At 37.5% G+C, this 18,621-nt stretch overlaps 1 protein-coding gene across 3 annotated transcripts in view; it reads right to left on the bottom strand.

Annotated features, from left to right (window-relative positions):
• Positions 1–18,621, bottom strand: part of CDKAL1 (CDK5 regulatory subunit associated protein 1 like 1) — a 624,642-nt gene that overhangs the window by 137,020 nt on the left and 469,001 nt on the right. For all 3 annotated transcript variants that reach the window (XM_008707717.2, XM_040645106.1, XM_008707718.2), the window contains one exon: positions 15,056–15,236. In XM_008707717.2, coding sequence (XP_008705939.1) covers positions 15,056–15,236 — 181 coding nt within the window. The remainder of the gene's footprint in view (positions 1–15,055; positions 15,237–18,621) is intronic.

Below are 18,621 nucleotides of genomic sequence, written 5' to 3'. Positions count from 1 at the left end.
GTTAGAAATAATTCCACGATTTAGAATGAACGAAAACTAGGGAACGAAAAGTCTTCCAGACTCCGTAACTACGAAGGTCCATCCACTATAAAATGGAAAGTGCGAACCACACTAAGATTTCTGGGTTCTCTGGACCTACTTTTCTCTTTCTTCTGTGAAGCTATTAAATACTTGGGGCTAAAGATTCTTATGCTAAAAATGGATAACTACACAGTGGAGAAACCAGATGACACCTTAACCGAGTGATCAAAGTTAGCAGCACCAATAAGGACGAGAGGACAGCATGTGCCTCCAGATGCGACATTCTGAGAAGGCCAGAACATCATTTACTAAGTTAAACAGGAATCTAATCACAAGGGAAACGAAACCCAAATTGAGGGACATTCTATCAAGTACCTGGCCGGTATTCTTAAAAAAGGTCAATTATCATGAAAGATTAAAAAAGCCGAGGAAGTTTCTCGGTTCAAGAAGACCTAGAGATGTGACAGCTAAGTTAAGACGCGACCCTCAACTGAGTCCTAGATGGGAAAATGACTCTTGACAGACTGGAATATAATCTGTAGGCCAAAGTCTTGTACCCTGTTAAATTTCCTGATTTAGAGAACAACATTGTGCTTCTGGAAGATTCTCGTTCTTAGGAAATACTCACTAAACACTGTGCAGTAACGAGGCATGGTTATCTGTAATCTACTCTGAAATTGTTCAGGGGAAAAATGTCAGCCGGTCTGTCTGTGTGTCTATCTAGCCAACTCCTGAAAGAAGGCAAATTTAGCAAAATGTTGAAGCTTAGTGAAGGGTATGCTGGCGATGTGCTATTCTTACAACTTCTCTGTTAAGTTTAAAATCATTTTAAGGAGTTTACAATTTTTCTAGGGCCTATAAATAAAAACTCACTGCTATAATAGAAAAGTGGAGCTGTGGAAACCAGTACTTTTTTGGTCAAAATGTTCTAAAATTATTTTGAATTTCTGGGATAAATATTTATTTTATGGTTTATACGACCATGGAGCAAGGAGTCAGAAAGAAGAGCCTACGTCTCAGGCATTTTCACTTAATTATTATAAAACCTTGAGCAAATTTACTCTTCTTTGAGCCTCAGCCAGCTAGTCTGTAAAGTAAAAAAAACAAAAAAACAAAAACCAGACACATAAAAGTATGGTTGGAAGAATAACATGAGACAAAGTACATGAAAAGCACAGACCATGTTTCTTTCTGGTACATATTAACATTCAAACAATGGAGGCTTCTTTTCCCTGCTCGTATAACTTCTAATCTTAGCGACCATGTCTATGGAGATACTTTATTATGAGAGCAAAAAGAAAGCATCAGGACATTCATCTTAGATTGTAAGATATCAGAACATAATTAGCACTGTATATTTTATCCATTTGAATGCATATCTGCTCATATATGATATGTTAGTCCTTAATTATGAAATAAATATGGTTCTAAGAGGTAGGAGTTAGAAAAGCATGTCATGTTAAATTGCCAAATATATTTTGTTGACCTACATACACATTTAATATTAGCTCTATTACTGGGAACTACACTTACAGATCCTTTTGGAAGGTTATAAATATGAAGTTATTGATGAACCATAGTTCTCACAGAAAAATAATATAAGATCAAAAAATAGATCATTATAAGGTTCTTTATCTTTAGAAGTTACTCTGAAGAGTCTACTCACTTCTAAAGTTGTTAATAAAAAGTGAATTCAAATTGAATATTACGATTTTAATAAATCAAGTTCATATAAAAGGCATAAAAGAATTATGTAGATCCTTGTAATTTTTCTGAAACTTACATAAAACAAGGTATGTAATCACCATCGAAAAAAAGGTAGACTAAAATATAATAAAGATGACTTTCCAAAGGATAGAATTTATATTCACTTGATTTAATATAAATTCACTCAGTCCATCTCAACCCTAATATCTACCACCATTGAGCATCTGAGAGAAAAACTTACAACCACCTATCTCCCTACTGTTTTGTGGTAACTATAAATTCATAAAGGAAACAAGATAAAAATAAATGCCAACAGGAAAACAGAAAATTAAACAAACATAAGAAACAAGTTGAGTGTACTTTTTCTACATAAGTTTTCTTTTTAACTGATTTTCTATAAGCTGACTACAAAGTACGAAAAGATTGCTATCATCGAACTCAAGGCTCTCAAATCATACTGGACTCTTTGTGGTCCTAAAGTTGATTTATACAAACCATGGTTCCAAAATCTAGGCATCACTGATTTTTTTCTTACAATGGTTTGTAATTAACAGAAGAGTCATATGAAAGGACTTCAGGTGTCAACAAAAATCTGTATCTTTCTTTTCTTCTCTTTACCATCCTAAACAAAACACCACTCCACAGAAACATGGCTCTATCTTGGGGTTAGAGTCTGCGCATGTCTAGTACAGGTCTAGTCCTGTGGGTCTGACTACACGAAGCTGATATGCATGATAATGAAATTCTGTACATCACTGTCAGTCAAGACTAAATAAAAAGTCAGGCAGTGCTCTGTGGTAGGCAGGCAAGAGGTCAGATTCAGAGGGCAGAAAATTAGGGGGAGCAGTAAGGGTACATGGAGAGAAGGTTGGCGTTTTCTGAAAGAATCAGGAGCCTGATGTTTTTAAAACATCACTTGTGGCGGTAAACAGTAATAAAGACGTCCCCAGTGATCTCTCCCCTGAGCTGCTGGGCTAGGGCGCCTGGAGAAGTTCCTGGATGGTGAGTTACCGCATCAGCCAATATCCATGCACATTTTCTATACCCCCAAGAATACTTTCTTCTTAGAAGTAGCACTTATTTTCTTTCATGAGCTCTTGACAAAACATTCTGCTTTTATTTACTCCAAATTAATCATATTTGTTAAATTCTCTAACCCTTCCATTTCAACATGGTAGACAACCAAAGGGTTCAACGGTACTGGCAAGGCCAAGGTATTATCGACATTGGCAGACTTCCCTCTACACAACTGAGGCTGAACAATTCTCGTTATTTTCACATTCTTCAAAGCACCAAACATTATCACCCTGTTTTCCTACGCTCTTCCAGTGTGAGAATGGGATAAAAGGAAAGTGCTCAGTTTTAAAAGGATTTAAAAACGAATGATCCCGTCAGAGCTCCAACTTCTTCAAACGCTCCCAAATGCAGTTTTCTACAGGTTCAAAACACACACAAACACACTCATACACACAGTTGATAAGCTTATCTTATGGCACTTAAAACAAAAACACAAAAAAAGATAAAGAGGCTACAAGGAAAAAGCCAATCCTGTAACTGCCGTGTAGAAACAGTTTGGGAAGAGATAAAACCATGTTGGGGGAGGGATAGGGAACAGACGAGGGCAGGGGTCTGGAGGGTCTGGCATTTCTCCTTCTGAGTAGAAGAGGCCTAGGCCTGGTCTAGCAAGCAATCTTGTGACTAGTAAGAAACACAACACCAATACCGCCAGCAAGAACAAAGGCAGAAACAAGATATAATGCCCTAAATTTTTGGCATGTTCAAGGGTCCTTGTAAAATGTTCTGGCCTACCAAAATTTGTCTGTGAGCCTGGAATCAATCAAAAGCCAACTAAGCGACCTTCTGTACAGCAAATTAATATTCTCCACTGAACACAAAATAACTTTGCTGACATGTAGCTAACTCGAATACCTGGAATTATTAAGTCCAAAGGAAAAATATTTATTGAAGTTCTCAGGAATAAGTCCCAGAGACTTCTTAAAACTCACCTATTAAGTCTCCAAACCTGTCTTGTGCAATTTCCTAATTGGGCTTTCTGACTCTTATTCTTTATCCACTGCACCTAGAATGAGCTTTCAAAACCAAATACATGATCACTGCTATTTAGTAGCTCCCTCTGACCCACAGGACAGTCTAAGGCCACGTCACCTGGCTGATAAGGCCATTTAGTCTAAGGCTTGCTGGTAGTTCCTGGCTCAATTCACTGACAATACTAACCTTCCTAACCACCCCATGAAAAACAGAAAGCTGCACACACCTCAGTGTCCTCAATATCATGCATCTTATGCTCATTAAATGATCCATGTTTTCTGCATTCCCGGGGCTCTTTATGCGCTGCTCCCTCTAGGGAGTTTGGGGCAGAGGACAGGAACGTGGGGGCACGCTGGGAACTCCATGCTGCCGGGCACTGTGAGAGCATAAAGTGCGCTGGAAGGAACCGCAAGACCCAAGAGTGGAGAGGGAAGATCCCTGTGTAATCTTGGGTAGGTTAAGTCATTACTCTGAGCCTGGGTTTCCTCATTTGCAAAATGACTATAATAATCTGTAAGGATGGAATTAGATAATACACACAGAGGGCTCAGAGCAATGGTGGACATACGCTGATTGCTAAATGAATGTTAATTTTTTTTTTAAAGATTTTATTTATTTATTCGACAGAGATAGAGACAGCCAGCAAGAGAGGGAACACAAGCAGGGGGAGTGGGAGAGGAAGAAGCAGGCTCATAGCGGAGGAGCCTGATGTGGGGCTCGATCCCAGAACGCCGGGATCACGCCCTGAGCCGAAGGCAGACGCCTAACCGCTGTGCCACCCAGGCGTCCCATGAATGTTAATTTTTAACAATATTTTTGCTCTGGTGTTATTACGATTAGGCTATAGATGACTGTGCCTGTTGGGTAGCAAGGAGGGGTAGTTTTCACAGACCTCGGAACAATCGTGTGTCACCCAGTGATACAGCACAACTTGGGTAGCATAAAGAGCTGAAAGCAATTCATTTATCTGTCTCAAAAAGCTAGACAGTGCCCTCAGTTCAAACTATCTCACTGCCAGCATATTAATTTCCTATTGCTACAGTAACAAATTATCAAACTTAGTGGCCTGAAACAACACAAATTTGTTATCTTACACTTTGGGAAGTGAGAAGTACAAGATGGGTCTTATAGGCTAAAACTGAGGTATTAGCAGAGCTCAGTCCTTCCGGAGAACCTAAGGAAGGATCTGTTCCTTGTCTTTTCCAGCTTCTAGAGGCTGCCTGCATTCCTTAACTCCTTGTCCCGTCCTGATCTTCAAAGCACATTACTCTCATCCTCTGCTGTGTCCTCACATCTCCTCCCTGGAACTTGAACCCTCATGTCCCCCTCTTCTAAGAACGCTTGTGACTACATTGAGCCCACCCAGATAACCCACAAAGATCTGCCATTTCAAACGTATTAATCACATTCACGAAGACCTTCTTACTACTGCGATAACACATTCACAGGTTTGGGGATTAGGATGTGGCTATCTTCGGGGGCCCACTATTCTCCCTAGCACAGCTGGTCCCACTGCTGCCATTTTGAGCCCTCATAAACAACCAATTTAATTACTGTGTTTTAGTATTCCTTGCCAATTAACTGATTATACAGGCATAAAGTTTTCAGAGTCATAATAAAGTAAAAGATAAAGGAATTGGGAAATGCAGATTACATACTGAGGCCAATGATCTAGAAAAAGAAAGCACCTAGACATTTAAATGTGGCTTGAAAGGTGGCCTTATAACCATATGATAGAGAATCAAAGATTATTAAGAATTTCAAGGGCCCTTAGAGATCATTAAATTCAATTTTTTATTTATAAAATGAATAGCATCTGAATAAAAACTCACACAGGGTAGGAGGTTCCCAGCTTCCTCTCTGGATTAGAATATAGATCATTCTTTACTGCTGTTATACGGAGTCTTTGTGGGAGACTATTAAGTGATCTTCTAAAGTCTACACACAACAAAACTATGGTCAGGCTAAAAACTCTATCCAAAATGGAAGTAGAAAGAAAACGATATGTTCAGAAAAGAAGAATTTAAAAGATACTGTATTTGGAGGGATCGAATACAATTAATTGCAGAAGAATCCCAGGATACTCCTAAAAAAGAAAAAAGGAAGTTAAAATGGAAAGGATCAGGAGAAAAGGAGTGTCCCTCCAAGTATGTTTGGGAATCAGTTTAGAATAAAGGGTACTAGACAATCTAGAGTATAAAGACTCCTGAAAATATTTTTACCTCTTCCCCAAAGAAAAATGTTTAGTTTGAAAATAGGAGAATGTGTAGACACTGCAGTTATCTGATCAAGTGAGGCAGAAGAGCCGGGATGTAAAAGTGTTCCTCCATTAAGGCAACCTGATGTACTCAAACAACGAATTTTAGGAACATCCAGAGAAAGTGACAAAGCTCCTTCTGTATGCTACATTTCTGATTTGCTTTTTAAAATAAAGCATGTCCTGGACTCATGCAGCTGTATTTGGGAGAGCCATTATATATCATTGAATAAGCTCTGTATATGATTTAAGAACAATTCCTTATTCAACATCTGTTCCAAGGGCTCACCTTGCCTTGATCTGAATACCTCCAGCAAAAACTCAGTCCCTCACAGGGAAACCTACGGTGGACAGTTCCAGCGAAGCCGCCTCTGTCAGCTCCACAGGTGGCCCTCTAGATCTCTCAGGAACACGTACCCACACTCCTCAGGGCTGAGGTCTTATTATCCTTAAGGTAAATACTCTAGAAACTGCAGCTAAATGAGTTATGATTCTTTCTATGCTCACATGTATCTAAAGACATGATCTTACTCTCTGGTTCTAAGATGGGAGACAAGCAAGCAGGTGGATTTAAGATCACAATTTAACATTTCAAACCAGTCCGAACATTCCGACAGCCACTCTTGTCACCTAAAGAATTTTTTTCTTCGAGTCACAGGCTTCTTAAAGATTTCATCCCAACTTCATTATTTTTCATCAAAATTTTCTTAAAAAGAAACTCTGGAATTGATAGCTAAGGATCCAAAGACTTTTTAAACTTAAGTGACCTTTTCTAGGCCGACTGAGAATCTCAGCAACAATTTGAAAATACTATTGAAGTTACTTAAGATTAATGAAGACTAATGAGGGAAGACTCAATCGAAAAGAAAATATAAACATGCAAATTTGACCTTTCATCTAAAAGTCTAAGGTCACTCTCGTTTAGCTTAGGTGATCTTACTATTAAATCTCTTATACATTAATAATCTTGCAAAAGCTGAGAAAAAAAATAAATTTTAGTTTATCTTGTTCATGAAAATATACTGCCTAATTTATTTTCACTATAAATTTAACAGAGTTGCACTCTTTTTCCAGCAGGCAATAAAAGATTGGAGAAAAATCCTCCCCTTCCACCTATGCAAATACGAAACTCAGTTGGGCTTTATCCATTTGGTGATTTAAATGATTAAGAAATACATATAATTTAGTTCATTTATCAGAGCTCTACTTGAACATTAAAAACGGGAATTTATTTATATTAATACCAGTATTCACGTGCAAAGGTAGTCATGACAAAAGGGGGATTTACCCTGAAATTCTCTATTTTACATCATTTATGGTGGAGGGAGAACACTTTTGGGGCTTAATTTTAGTGAAAATAAAGTATGTCTAAGAAAACAAGAGACTGTCACTGACAGGCATTCCAAAGCAAGGATAAAAAGCTGTTACTTGAAAACAACACAATTGTGCTGTCTTTCAATGATGGGTTAGATTCTACCTTTACTGTTGATTTTTTGGGCGGGAAAACGGGAAATAAATTAGGTAAGAAAGAACTGCTATCCATTTGCAGCTGTGTTTTACTTCAGGGAAGTCTGGTTGCTAAGCAGTTTCATCAAGTACCTGAGAGAAGTAGACAATTATTAATTTTTGATAAATTTAAGAGAACCAAGAAGAGTCAGTGCACATCATATATCCTCTCCTGGACTGCAGATCTCTAAAGTCTCATCATTAATGCTTCATTCGCCTCATTCAAGGTTCTGAATGTTATAAGGTGAACCTCTTCCAGGCTGCAGTTTTTACCTGGAGCAAAATTACAGAAAGGTAGAGAAGTGCTGTGGGTTGCCTTGTACCTCCCCCCACAAAAGATATTTGGAAGTACTTTACCCCTGACACCCCAGCATGTACCTTTATCTGAAAAGAAGGTCACTGCAGAGGTACCTAGTTAAGAGGAGGAGTAGGGTGGGTCCCTAATCAAATCCAACCCAAGTCCTTATAAGCAGACAATCATGGGAAGACATCTGGAAAAGGGACACCATGTGACAGTGGAGAAGAGACTGGAATTATACACCTGCAAGCGGAGGAAAGCGATTACCGGCAACCTGAGCAGAGCTAAGAAGGAAAGATTCTGCTACGTGGTCCAGGGGGAGCAGACGGCCTGCTCTTGACTTCTCGTTTCTAGAACTGTGAGGCAATAAATGTCTGTTGTGTTAAAATGAAAGCCACAGAAAGACACGGAGCAAACTCACATGCATGTTACTAAGTGAAATGAGCCAATCCGAAAAGGCTACATATTGTATGATTCCAACTCTATGACATTCTGGAAAAGGCAAAAACGATAGAGACGGTAAACATCAATGGCTGCTAGGTGTTAGGGAGAAGGGAGGGATGAACAGGTGGAACGCAGAGCAGGGACGAGCAGTGAAACTAGTCTCCCTGATACCGTAACAGCGGAGACACGTCATTATACCTTTTCCAAATCCACAGAATGTGTAACACCGAGAACAGAACATAATGTAAGCTACGGGGTCTGGGTGACAATGATGTGTCAGTGTAGGTTCATCAGTGTAACAAATGGGGTGGGCTGTTGACACGGGGCGGCTGTACCTGTGTGAGCAGGGGGTCTATGGGAGGTCCGTGTACTTCCCGTGCCACTTTGCTGGAAAACTAAAAGTGCCCTAAAACATGAAGTGTGAAGCAGTAAAAGAGGCTCTGCTATGCCAGGACTGGGTGGCTGAGATCTAAAAACGTAAGGGAGATATTAAGGGGCTATGTTGAAAAGATACAAGACAAGAGGAAAAGCAAAAGCATCTGAAAGCCGATTTATGCAGTGAGTCTTGCTTCTGGCTAAGGCAAACTAGCTTGTATCAGACCAATGATCTTGCCAAGAACAATTAGAAAAGGTGAATAAAAATGTATAATATGTTCTGTTTCAACATCAAAAACTACCCAGACCGTGAGGACCTCCAGAGAAGGGAAGACCATGAGCTTAACATTTGGACCCACTTTTCCCTTCTACGTATTTATCAGTCTGTAAGCAGCGGCCGGGAGGCTGAGGAGCCAAGCAAAAGCAAAGAGACTTAGACTATGCAGAGCCTTTGGCATTCTCATGAGCCTGGGGAGACAAAAATCAGAGTTGAAAAAAAGGCCCTGGTAAGCACCGCAGAATGTCAGATGAGACTCTGAAGAGCTACACTGGGCAGTACGCTGGATGTGGCTTTCTACCAGCTTACGAAAGCCGACTATGTGCGTCTCTTCCCAATTCCATGCTCACGGGTGCCACACGGGTAGCTGGAAACTGGCAGTGGTAGACTTATTTACATTATGGAAATGGGCAAATGCTACAAGGAAGAAGCCTTTCCACTGAGAGTCAGCCATTCAATACCCAGCACACCACTGGCTGCATTCAAAAAGGAAGGGCAAACAGAAATAAACCAATCCTCAGAAAGGCTAAAAAACAGATCCAAAAATCAATCTCAGACCAATTAAAATAATCAAATCGATCCTTACCTTAGAACCTGGCAGAAGCACAATCAAATCCTCCTGGAGGAAGATACATTACTGTCTAGAACCTACAGTTTCATTTTGTTTTTTAAACAAACGACGGTCTCCATTTAACAAAAAAGATCAGGTACATGGAAAGGTACAAATGAAGAAAAAGAAAAAGGACAAGAGAAACAACCAATATTAGAACCAGATATAGGAGAATTCAGAATGAGCCTTTAGGTAACTGAGTAATACGTTCAAAAAATACAAAGGAAAATATGAGGAATTTCACTAGAATACCAGAATCCATGAAGAAAAAATCAAACTGTACTTCTAGAAGAAGAAAATAAACTAAAAATTATAAATTCCATAGCTGGGTTGGACAGCTAATTGAACACAGAGGAAGAGAGGCTTAGTGACCTAGAAGAGCACCTCACAAATATTAATGCACACACACATCGCCTGGAGATACAGAGTATGACTGAGCAGCTCTGGGGCGGCAGCTGGAAGTCGGCATTTGCAGCAGCCCCGTGCTGCTGGCAGTGTTCCTCCTCCACGGAACACAGAATGCTACTGCTGCTGTTGTTGGCTCAGTGACCGCTGTGAATATCAGGACACTAAAAAACAAGTAAAGAGAAAAAAATCCAGAAACACAAATAAAGAATGAAAAGTATAAAAAAGGAGAGCTTAGACATTGGGGAACATAATGAAAATATCTAACATATATAATTGAAATCCCAGAAGAAAGGATGGAGAGTGGAGCAAGGAATACCTGAAAAGGGAATGGCTGGCATTTTGCAAAGTTGATGAAAGAGACTGGGGTGGGGAAAAGAAGCCCCAAGAGTTCCAAGTAGGATAAATAAAAAGGAAAGTACCCAGCAGGGAGCTAAAGTAGAGAAGGGCTCGTATCATAAAGATCTGTCACTGTGGCTTTAGTCTAATGGAATCAACTCTAGGGATATCTAGGAAAGACTCACAAAGGTTTTGAGAAAATCTTCCATGAAAAAAGGAAAGATGACTCAGCAGAACCAAGAAACCAAAGGGCAGAACATATATCAAATTAACAGTCCCAGGGCTTAGAGTCTGTACCCTGGTAGGGGCGGAGGGGTTGAGGGAGTCTGTGGGGCCATCTTGGAATTCTACTTACCACATTAGGCAATTCTGTCAAACATTTAAGGAAGAAATAATACAAATTCTTCCAGAAACTCTTCCCCAAACTCTTCCAGAAAAATGTAGAGAAAGACACACTTTCCAACTCATTCCACGAGGCCAAATTTACTCTCGTACCAAAATTAGAGAAGACACCACGAGAAAACTATAGATCAAAATCCACCATGAGCAAAGCTGCAAATATTCTTCATAAAATTTTAGCAAATTAACTAAAATAGTATATAAAAAGTAATACTTAATGACCAAGTGAAGTTTCTCCTAGGAATGCAAAGTTGATTTAAACATCTGAAAACACTCAGTATAGTTCACAATATTAACAGACTTAACACAAAACAAACTATATGATTATTTCAGTAGATGAAAAGAAAGTGATTTAAATTCAATTACATTCATGATTAAAACACACATAAACACACACACACATGCGTGTGAGCACAGAGAAGCATGCACATGCACACGTACACACATGTGCACACGCTCACACACACACACAAACTCTGGGGAAATTAGGAAGAGAAAGGAACTTTCCTAATCCCAAAACTATAGTCAACTTTTATACTGAATGGAGAAGTTTTGAAGACTCTTCCTTTGCGTTTGGAAGAAGAGATAAATGGCCAATTCTATTCAACAGCGTATTGTAAGTCCCAGCCAGTGCAGTAAGACAAGAAATAAAAGTTACGAGGATCAGAAAGAGAGAAATAAAACTGCAACTATCAGCAGATGACGTAATTATATACATAGAAAACTCTGAAGAAAAATCTATAGAAAAATTATTAGAATTACTAAGTGAATTTAGCAAAGCTGACAGCTGAAAGAGAAACATATTAAAATCAACTGTATTTTTAAATAGCAGTAACAATCAAAAAATGAAAATCAGTCATTTCAATAGTAGGCAGGGAACACGGATACAGGAACAGAACTAATAAATGATATGAAAGGCTCGTATACAGAAAACTGTAATACATTACTGAGAGAAATTAGAGAAGATCAAAATAAAGAAGAGATACTTTATTCAAAGATGGAATACCAGGTATTATTATAATGTTGATTTCCCCCAAAATGATCTACAGAATCAAAACAACCTCAATCAAAATGCCAGCAAAATATTTTGGTGTAAGTTGACAAATTTAGAAAGGCAAAGGGCCAAGAATAGTAAGGACGATGTTCAAGAAAAAGAGAGTTGAGAGGTGTATATACTACAGTGGTTATTATAAAGCTACGGTAATTAGCATGGTGATCTGGTAGGAAGATGGGCCAACAGATAAAAAAACCAGAGTAGAGTTCCAGAACAGATGCACATGTACAGACAGACACCTGATTTATGATAAAGGTGACGGTAGAGAGTGGGGCAAGGAGGAGATTCAGTAAGTGGCATTAGCTCAAGTGGATATCCTTATAGAAAACAAAACAAAACACGGCAAAACTCTTGACCTCCACACCTCATGGTGAAACACAAGTACACTGCACGTGGATTAAAGATCTAAAGGCAAAGGCAAAAAAATAAAATTTCTGGATAAGTATACGGAGGGGTGTGTTCATGATGGTGTCGGGAAATAATCTGAAACAGGACCCAAAAGCACCAAAACAAAAGGAAAAATACTGAGAAGTTCTACCATATTAAAACGGACAATGTCTGGTCTTCAACAGACATCAGTAAGAAAGTGAAAAGACTGGTTACAGAATGGAAGATATTTGAATTACCATGATTAACGAGGGACTTAAACTCCGAATACACAAGTAATTCCTACAAATCAGAGGAAGGGGAGTGGGTGGGGGACAAAGGAAACAGGTAAACCAACAGCTAAATGGGCAAAAGGTTTGAATAGGGACTTGGTGAAAAATTACATCTGAATAGCCAATCAACATATTTCATATCATTAGTTAAAACCACAGATTACAGTACATTCCCATCCAAATGGCCAGTAACAGAAACATAATGATGCCAAGCGTTGGCAAGAATACAGAGCTACCAGCATGTTTATACATCGCTGGGGGAAATGTAAATTTACTCAACAATTTCGTAAAACTATTTGGCAATAAAAAGCAGATCCACTGTATTTCCTATGACCTAGAGATTACACTCCTCACCATGCACCCAGCAGAAGTGTTTGTGTAGATGAGCCCAACAAAAGGTACAAACAAGAAGGCTGACAGCACTATCAGCTGCTATACTGATACCTGAATGTCGAACATCCCCAATTCTCTTTTCACATGAGGAAGGATAAATGTGCTTGCAACGGAGTACTATATAGCGATGAAAACGGGCGAACCAGAGCTACTTGCAAAAACAGACTAGTCTCACCAACGTAATATTGTAAAAAAAAAAAAAGAAAAAAAAAGAAGCCGGGGGCTGGAGGGAGGTGCTCCAGGACAGCCAGTGCCTGACTGCTTCAGAACAGATCAGCGAGACTGTCACAATGCCCGAATAAACACCGACAATCTCAGTAAGCATTAGGTTCAACTCTGGGCAGGGAGATGTACGGATGTTTCAGATGGGAAATCTCACGACAACTGTGACTATCCTCAAAAGCTGTGTAATAATAAACAATGAAGAAAAAGATGAAAAGTTATTTATTGACCAGACTGAATGTGTTACAAATTCAGTAGGAAAAGCTATTTCTTGTTAACCCTGAACAGTGAACTTAAGACTTCAGGGAAGAACTCCGTGGCAAATATTAATTTTACTGAAAAGCAAAGACAATAAAAAGAATTACCACCTTAAAAACAAAACAAAAAAAGCCAGACCTTCAAACACTGATGAATTCTTCCATTTATGTCAAGTTGAAGAACAGGGCAAACGAATGTCTGCTGTTCACATAAGGGTTCCCGATTTCCGGTGGGGGTTGGGAGCGGAGGGAGTGGGAAGGGCAGGACGGCCAGCTCTGGGCTACTGGTAATGTTCTGTTTCTTCACCAGCCCAGGGGGACACGGAAGCATTCACTTTAGAAAAATGTACAGCCGTACATGTTTCTGCAGGTATGTTACAGATCAAAAAACTTTCTTGTTAAAGAATAAAGTTTAAGTAAGAATGGATTAAACTGTAAGGACCAGAAATCGGTAGTTTCCAGGACCTGGGGAGGGAGGGTGGAGGGAACTACAAAAAAGTAAAAAGGACATTTTGGGGAGCTGCTGGAACTGTTCTGTCCCTTGACTGTGGTAGCAGTTACACTAGTGGATGCATTTATCAAAATTCAAAGAACCGCGGACCAAAAAAAGTGAATTTTGCCATATGCAATAAAAGCAATTATAATTCAGATATAAAATAAGGAATTAATTTGACTTATTTTTATGTTTGTGAAAAGTTGACTGTCTATGGTGCTATAATCTGATTTTTTAATTGATTAAATTAGAATTAAAATTAAATAGTCTACCTGTAAAATATTTTCTTACCTTTGTATACACAGAAACTTGTGAAATAAAAATGTCAAAGATTTTGAGAAAATAAGGAATGATACTCACTTTAGTTTTATTGGGGAAAACAGACTTTAAAATATATTATACCTGTCTATCTATCTATCTATATACAAATTAAAACTATATTTGGTTTTTCAACCAAATGTTGAAATAAAAAAATCTGTATGTTTTATGTTTGATATTCACATATGGCATAATAGAAAAAAACTATAAAGCTCTGGGTTATTCCTTTTAGTATTTATTCATGTAAGCCTTGAGGAAAAGTAATGGTAGGGCATAATTTCTTTTAGTTATTTGAAACAAAACAAAATTTTCAGTTAAAAACATATGACTTCCTCTTAAAGCTTATTAACATTTTTTCATCTTTAGCCAATGAAACTAGAGACCAAATTACTTTAAGAACATTAATTTCTGAGGCATTCTGGAAAACAGGTTGCCTTTACCGGATCTCAAACTTTTTCACATTCATTTTAAATTACCTTATTCTAATACATTTCTGAACATGTAAGGATGAAATTAAATTGAGGTTCATTTGTGTGAAAGCAACACAAATCTGAAATAGACACATAGATGGCAAGCATCAAATCTATTCCATGGTAAAGGAGGGAAGACATGGGGCCCCCAGTAAGTAACAAATTAGGGAAATCAGGATAAACATAAAGCTTCTTTTGCTGATAAACACTGCCTTCTTTTCAAATATCCAAGGATTTCTCTTATCAACACAGATATTATTTTTTTCCCTAGTGTCATCTGAACCCCACTCCTCAAAAGAAAAATAGAGGAGATATTCTAGGGCCCTGAAGTTATTCAAGTCATGCAAGGCCCCCCCGCCCCTGATCCCATCTTGAAAAACTCCCCATACTATTTTAACTTCAAAGCGATACTACGAGCCAGTTGTGTTAAGTCAGGCCACAGAGCTGCATTTTGACAGCTATTGGCTAATGAATCTAATAGTTTGCAAGAGAAATATCTTACCACTTGTGCTGGAACTTGTGCCATTTTTGCAGCAGGAGTTCCTGGTCTTGGGTAAAACTGGTTAATAAAGAGGCTTGGAAATTTGTACTCTTCCACAAGTTTCACTGTTTCTTGAAAATCCTGATCTGTTTCTCCAGGAAAACCACAGATGATATCTGTAGCAAGAGTTATTCCAGGAACTCTAGAAAATAACATGACAAAAATGTAGAAAGTTGAATACAATCCATAATTATTCTATTTCTCTGACATTTTAAATGCCATAATTCCTTTTAAAACTAAACTTTGTTTTTTAGGAAAGGGGCATTTGCGAAGAGTATTTATAGAGTCCTAAATACTAAAAATTTATGGGCAACAGTCATCCTCAGAGACACTCATTTTTAATTCCTTTGAATGCTTCTTTGTTCTTTTTTTCTATATTTTAAAACCGATGCTTATTCTGCTATTTACAGGCTTACTGATTTTTAGGCAATATTTACTAACTTCTCCACTTTTGTAAATGAAGATTTAGCCCTTAAACTACTCTATCCCTCCCCTCCCAATATAATCACTGCAGTTTTAAAATTAATCACATTTCCATTAGTATAACTGCAAAGACAGTGTTAGCTGCAGAGCCAACTGGTATACCTACCATCATGTTTTCTTTTGCTACAACGTTTAATTTTCCCAAGAAGTAAGTCTCTTTTAAAAAAAATCAGCTTCATATTCTAGGGACCTATGTTCACTTTTTCCACAAGCTCCATCAGGTAGATCAAAAACAAATACTGTTTTCTAAACACTAATGTACTACATACGTAATCCACAGATTCTATTTTTTTCTGCTAGAAATGCCACTCCTACTTTCTTCAAGTGTGTTGCTTTCAGAACAAACTGGGTGTCATCCTTGAATGCTGCTCTTTGGTTTCCTTTTTTTTTTTTTCCATTTCCCTTTTTCCTGAATCCTATGTATTCTTACTTCTTGATTATTCTTAATTCTGTTGGAGCATTCTTTCAGAAACTTCACCAAAAAGAATGCCAGGGAAATTTTGTTGTTATTGTCTTAGCATACCTGAACATGTCTTAATCCATACCACTGACTGATAGTGTCGCTGTGCACAGCACTCCAAAGTGAAAAATATTAGCCATCAGAATTTCGTTGTTTTTTTTTTTTCAAGACAGAAAAAGGTTGCTGATGAGATGTCCAGATTCACTCAAACAAACTTCTTTCTATGTGCTCCACTCTCTTTTTGAAAGTGTTTAGGATATTAATTTTATTCTCAATGATTTTACATTTCATGATAATAGGCCTTGGATTAGGCATAGAAATCTTTGTACGGGGCACAACCTGGACCCCCATGGTCTTCAGGTCTAGCAAATTTTCTTATGTTACCATTTAATCATTTGTTTTAGAGATACAACATTTTTTCTCACCTTTCTAAAGATACCAATGAAAGTTTTTCACGAGTTTTCCTCTGCTCACTGCAACTGTGCCCATTTCCTCAAGGTTTTTGTATGTTGGTCCCTCCCATTTATGGCTGAGACTTGCCATCAATAGTGACTCTGCCCTTTAATATTAAAGAATAAATCACTGAAAGCTTCTCATCATAGACTGATCGGGTAACAAGTTGCCTTTGTTTTTGATAAGCCCACATGTTAGATTTTGGATGTCCTTTCTCTGTGGCCCTGGAGTTTCTCCATAAGTATGCTACAGTATTCTTCTGTGTATTAACAGTATAACAATAACAAAATAACATGAACAGTGTTCACAGCTCCAATATTATTATCAACCCATAAACAACAGGAAAAATACCCTCAAACATCACAAACCATAGGATACATAACTATATCAATTTTTCTATCTTCTAAATGTAGCTCTATATGGATGAATAAAACAGTTTACCTCATTTTATATATTAGATATTTGGGGGCATAAAAGAGAACAAAGAATGTGACAAAGGGAAGTCAAATTACCAGCTGCCTAATACAAATGGCATCATAAAAACAACAGCTTTCCACACCTTGTTTGGATAATACTTTAATGCCTGTGTGAAAGGAGAATGACATTCATTTTTAAAAATATTTCTTTCTTGATTTCTACTTAGTCTCATCCGGCTATTAATTTGGCTGACCTTGAATTAGCAAGATAAGTTCCAAAGGCTGGAGCTTTTCTCTGTGATGGTAAACAGAAAAAAGAGGTAATATGCATAAGAGAAAAATGAAACTGTATTTGAAAAAAAATTTTATTTTTTATTCTGATACAAAAACATTCTTTCTCCTTCAAGGGTGGTTATCAAAATTACATTTGAAAATCATGAAAAACATGTCTTTGCAGTAAGCTGTAGATAAAAAGACCATTTTCTGGACTTACTAAAGCATGAGGAATAGAAAAAGTATGTCAATAACTTTAATCAGCAAATGTTTACACTTGACTTATAACTACTCCTGAACAAAAGAAATCCACAACTAAAACTATAAGTAATAGATCAGAGCAGAAATGACAGAGAAGAGTCTAGCTCCCTTAGGAAATTAAAAAAAAAAAAATCTTAGAAACTGCCTGTGAAATATTATAGAAACCAAGACAATTGGTTATTGTCCTAAGCTATGAATTGCAATGAACTTGGCACTAGAGTATGGGTATTCCCGAAGGAAAGTACCTTACTGATTTCCCCCTCCCCCCAATCCTCCTTGATCCAGGATAGCTAAGCTCAGTATTATGCAAGACCTGCTTACTTTGGCATGAAGGTCACTACTGAGAAAAGCCAAAACTTTATAGAAGTCATCTTAAATGTTAAAAAAGGGAATGTTCAATGTGTGAATATATTTGATAATCTACGCAAAAAGCTGACTGATAACAAGGGAGAGGGTAAACTATGGATTTGTGAAAGACCTAGTTTACCCAGTATTTAAAAGTAAAAGCAGTTTAACTGGTTTCAAAATATGTAAGAATGTAATCTGATTCCCTATAAAATGTTTTCAAAGTAAAGACTACACTTTAATGTTAGATAAGGTTCATCTATACATTACTTTTATATATGCAAATGATGCTTCTTAAAAATAATTTGGCTTCTTAGGCGAAACAACTAAAAAAAACCTCGTATTTACACTGTTAATTTGCCTAAGTAAATAATTCTCTTCAGTTCATAAGAAAATCAAGGAAGTCTGAAGTGGACCCAATTCTAAATTAACTGTATATGATTTAAGTGGCTATGAGGAAATTATAAGGAGTGTAATATAGAACATTAATCCAAATATTTAATATGCTAATTGTGAGTAAATGCTGTTTTTGAGAAGCAATGAATTTTCAGAATACTAAAATTTTTTAAAAATGATCATTTCCATACATGTATTGAAGCTGAGAGTCTAATGAATATAATTACCAGGTAGTCTATGTTTTTAAAATTTAAAAGACCTTCTATATTTATGTTTTCATAGCAGTACTGGAGAATAATTCTGAAAGAAGATGAAAATAAAAATGTTCAATTAGCTTAAATAACACATAGATTCTAACCCGATATCTTTTCTGATGTATACAAGCTTTTTACTGGCAAAATGGGTTAAGTAACTTGGGAATAGAATTAATGAGAAAGATT

Source organism: Ursus maritimus, unplaced genomic scaffold (assembly GCF_017311325.1).
Source record: "Ursus maritimus isolate PB19 unplaced genomic scaffold, ASM1731132v1 scaffold_30, whole genome shotgun sequence".
NCBI lineage: Eukaryota > Metazoa > Chordata > Mammalia > Carnivora > Ursidae > Ursus > Ursus maritimus.
Note: the sequence above shows the minus strand (reverse complement) of the source record. Positions and strands in the feature narration are given on the sequence as shown.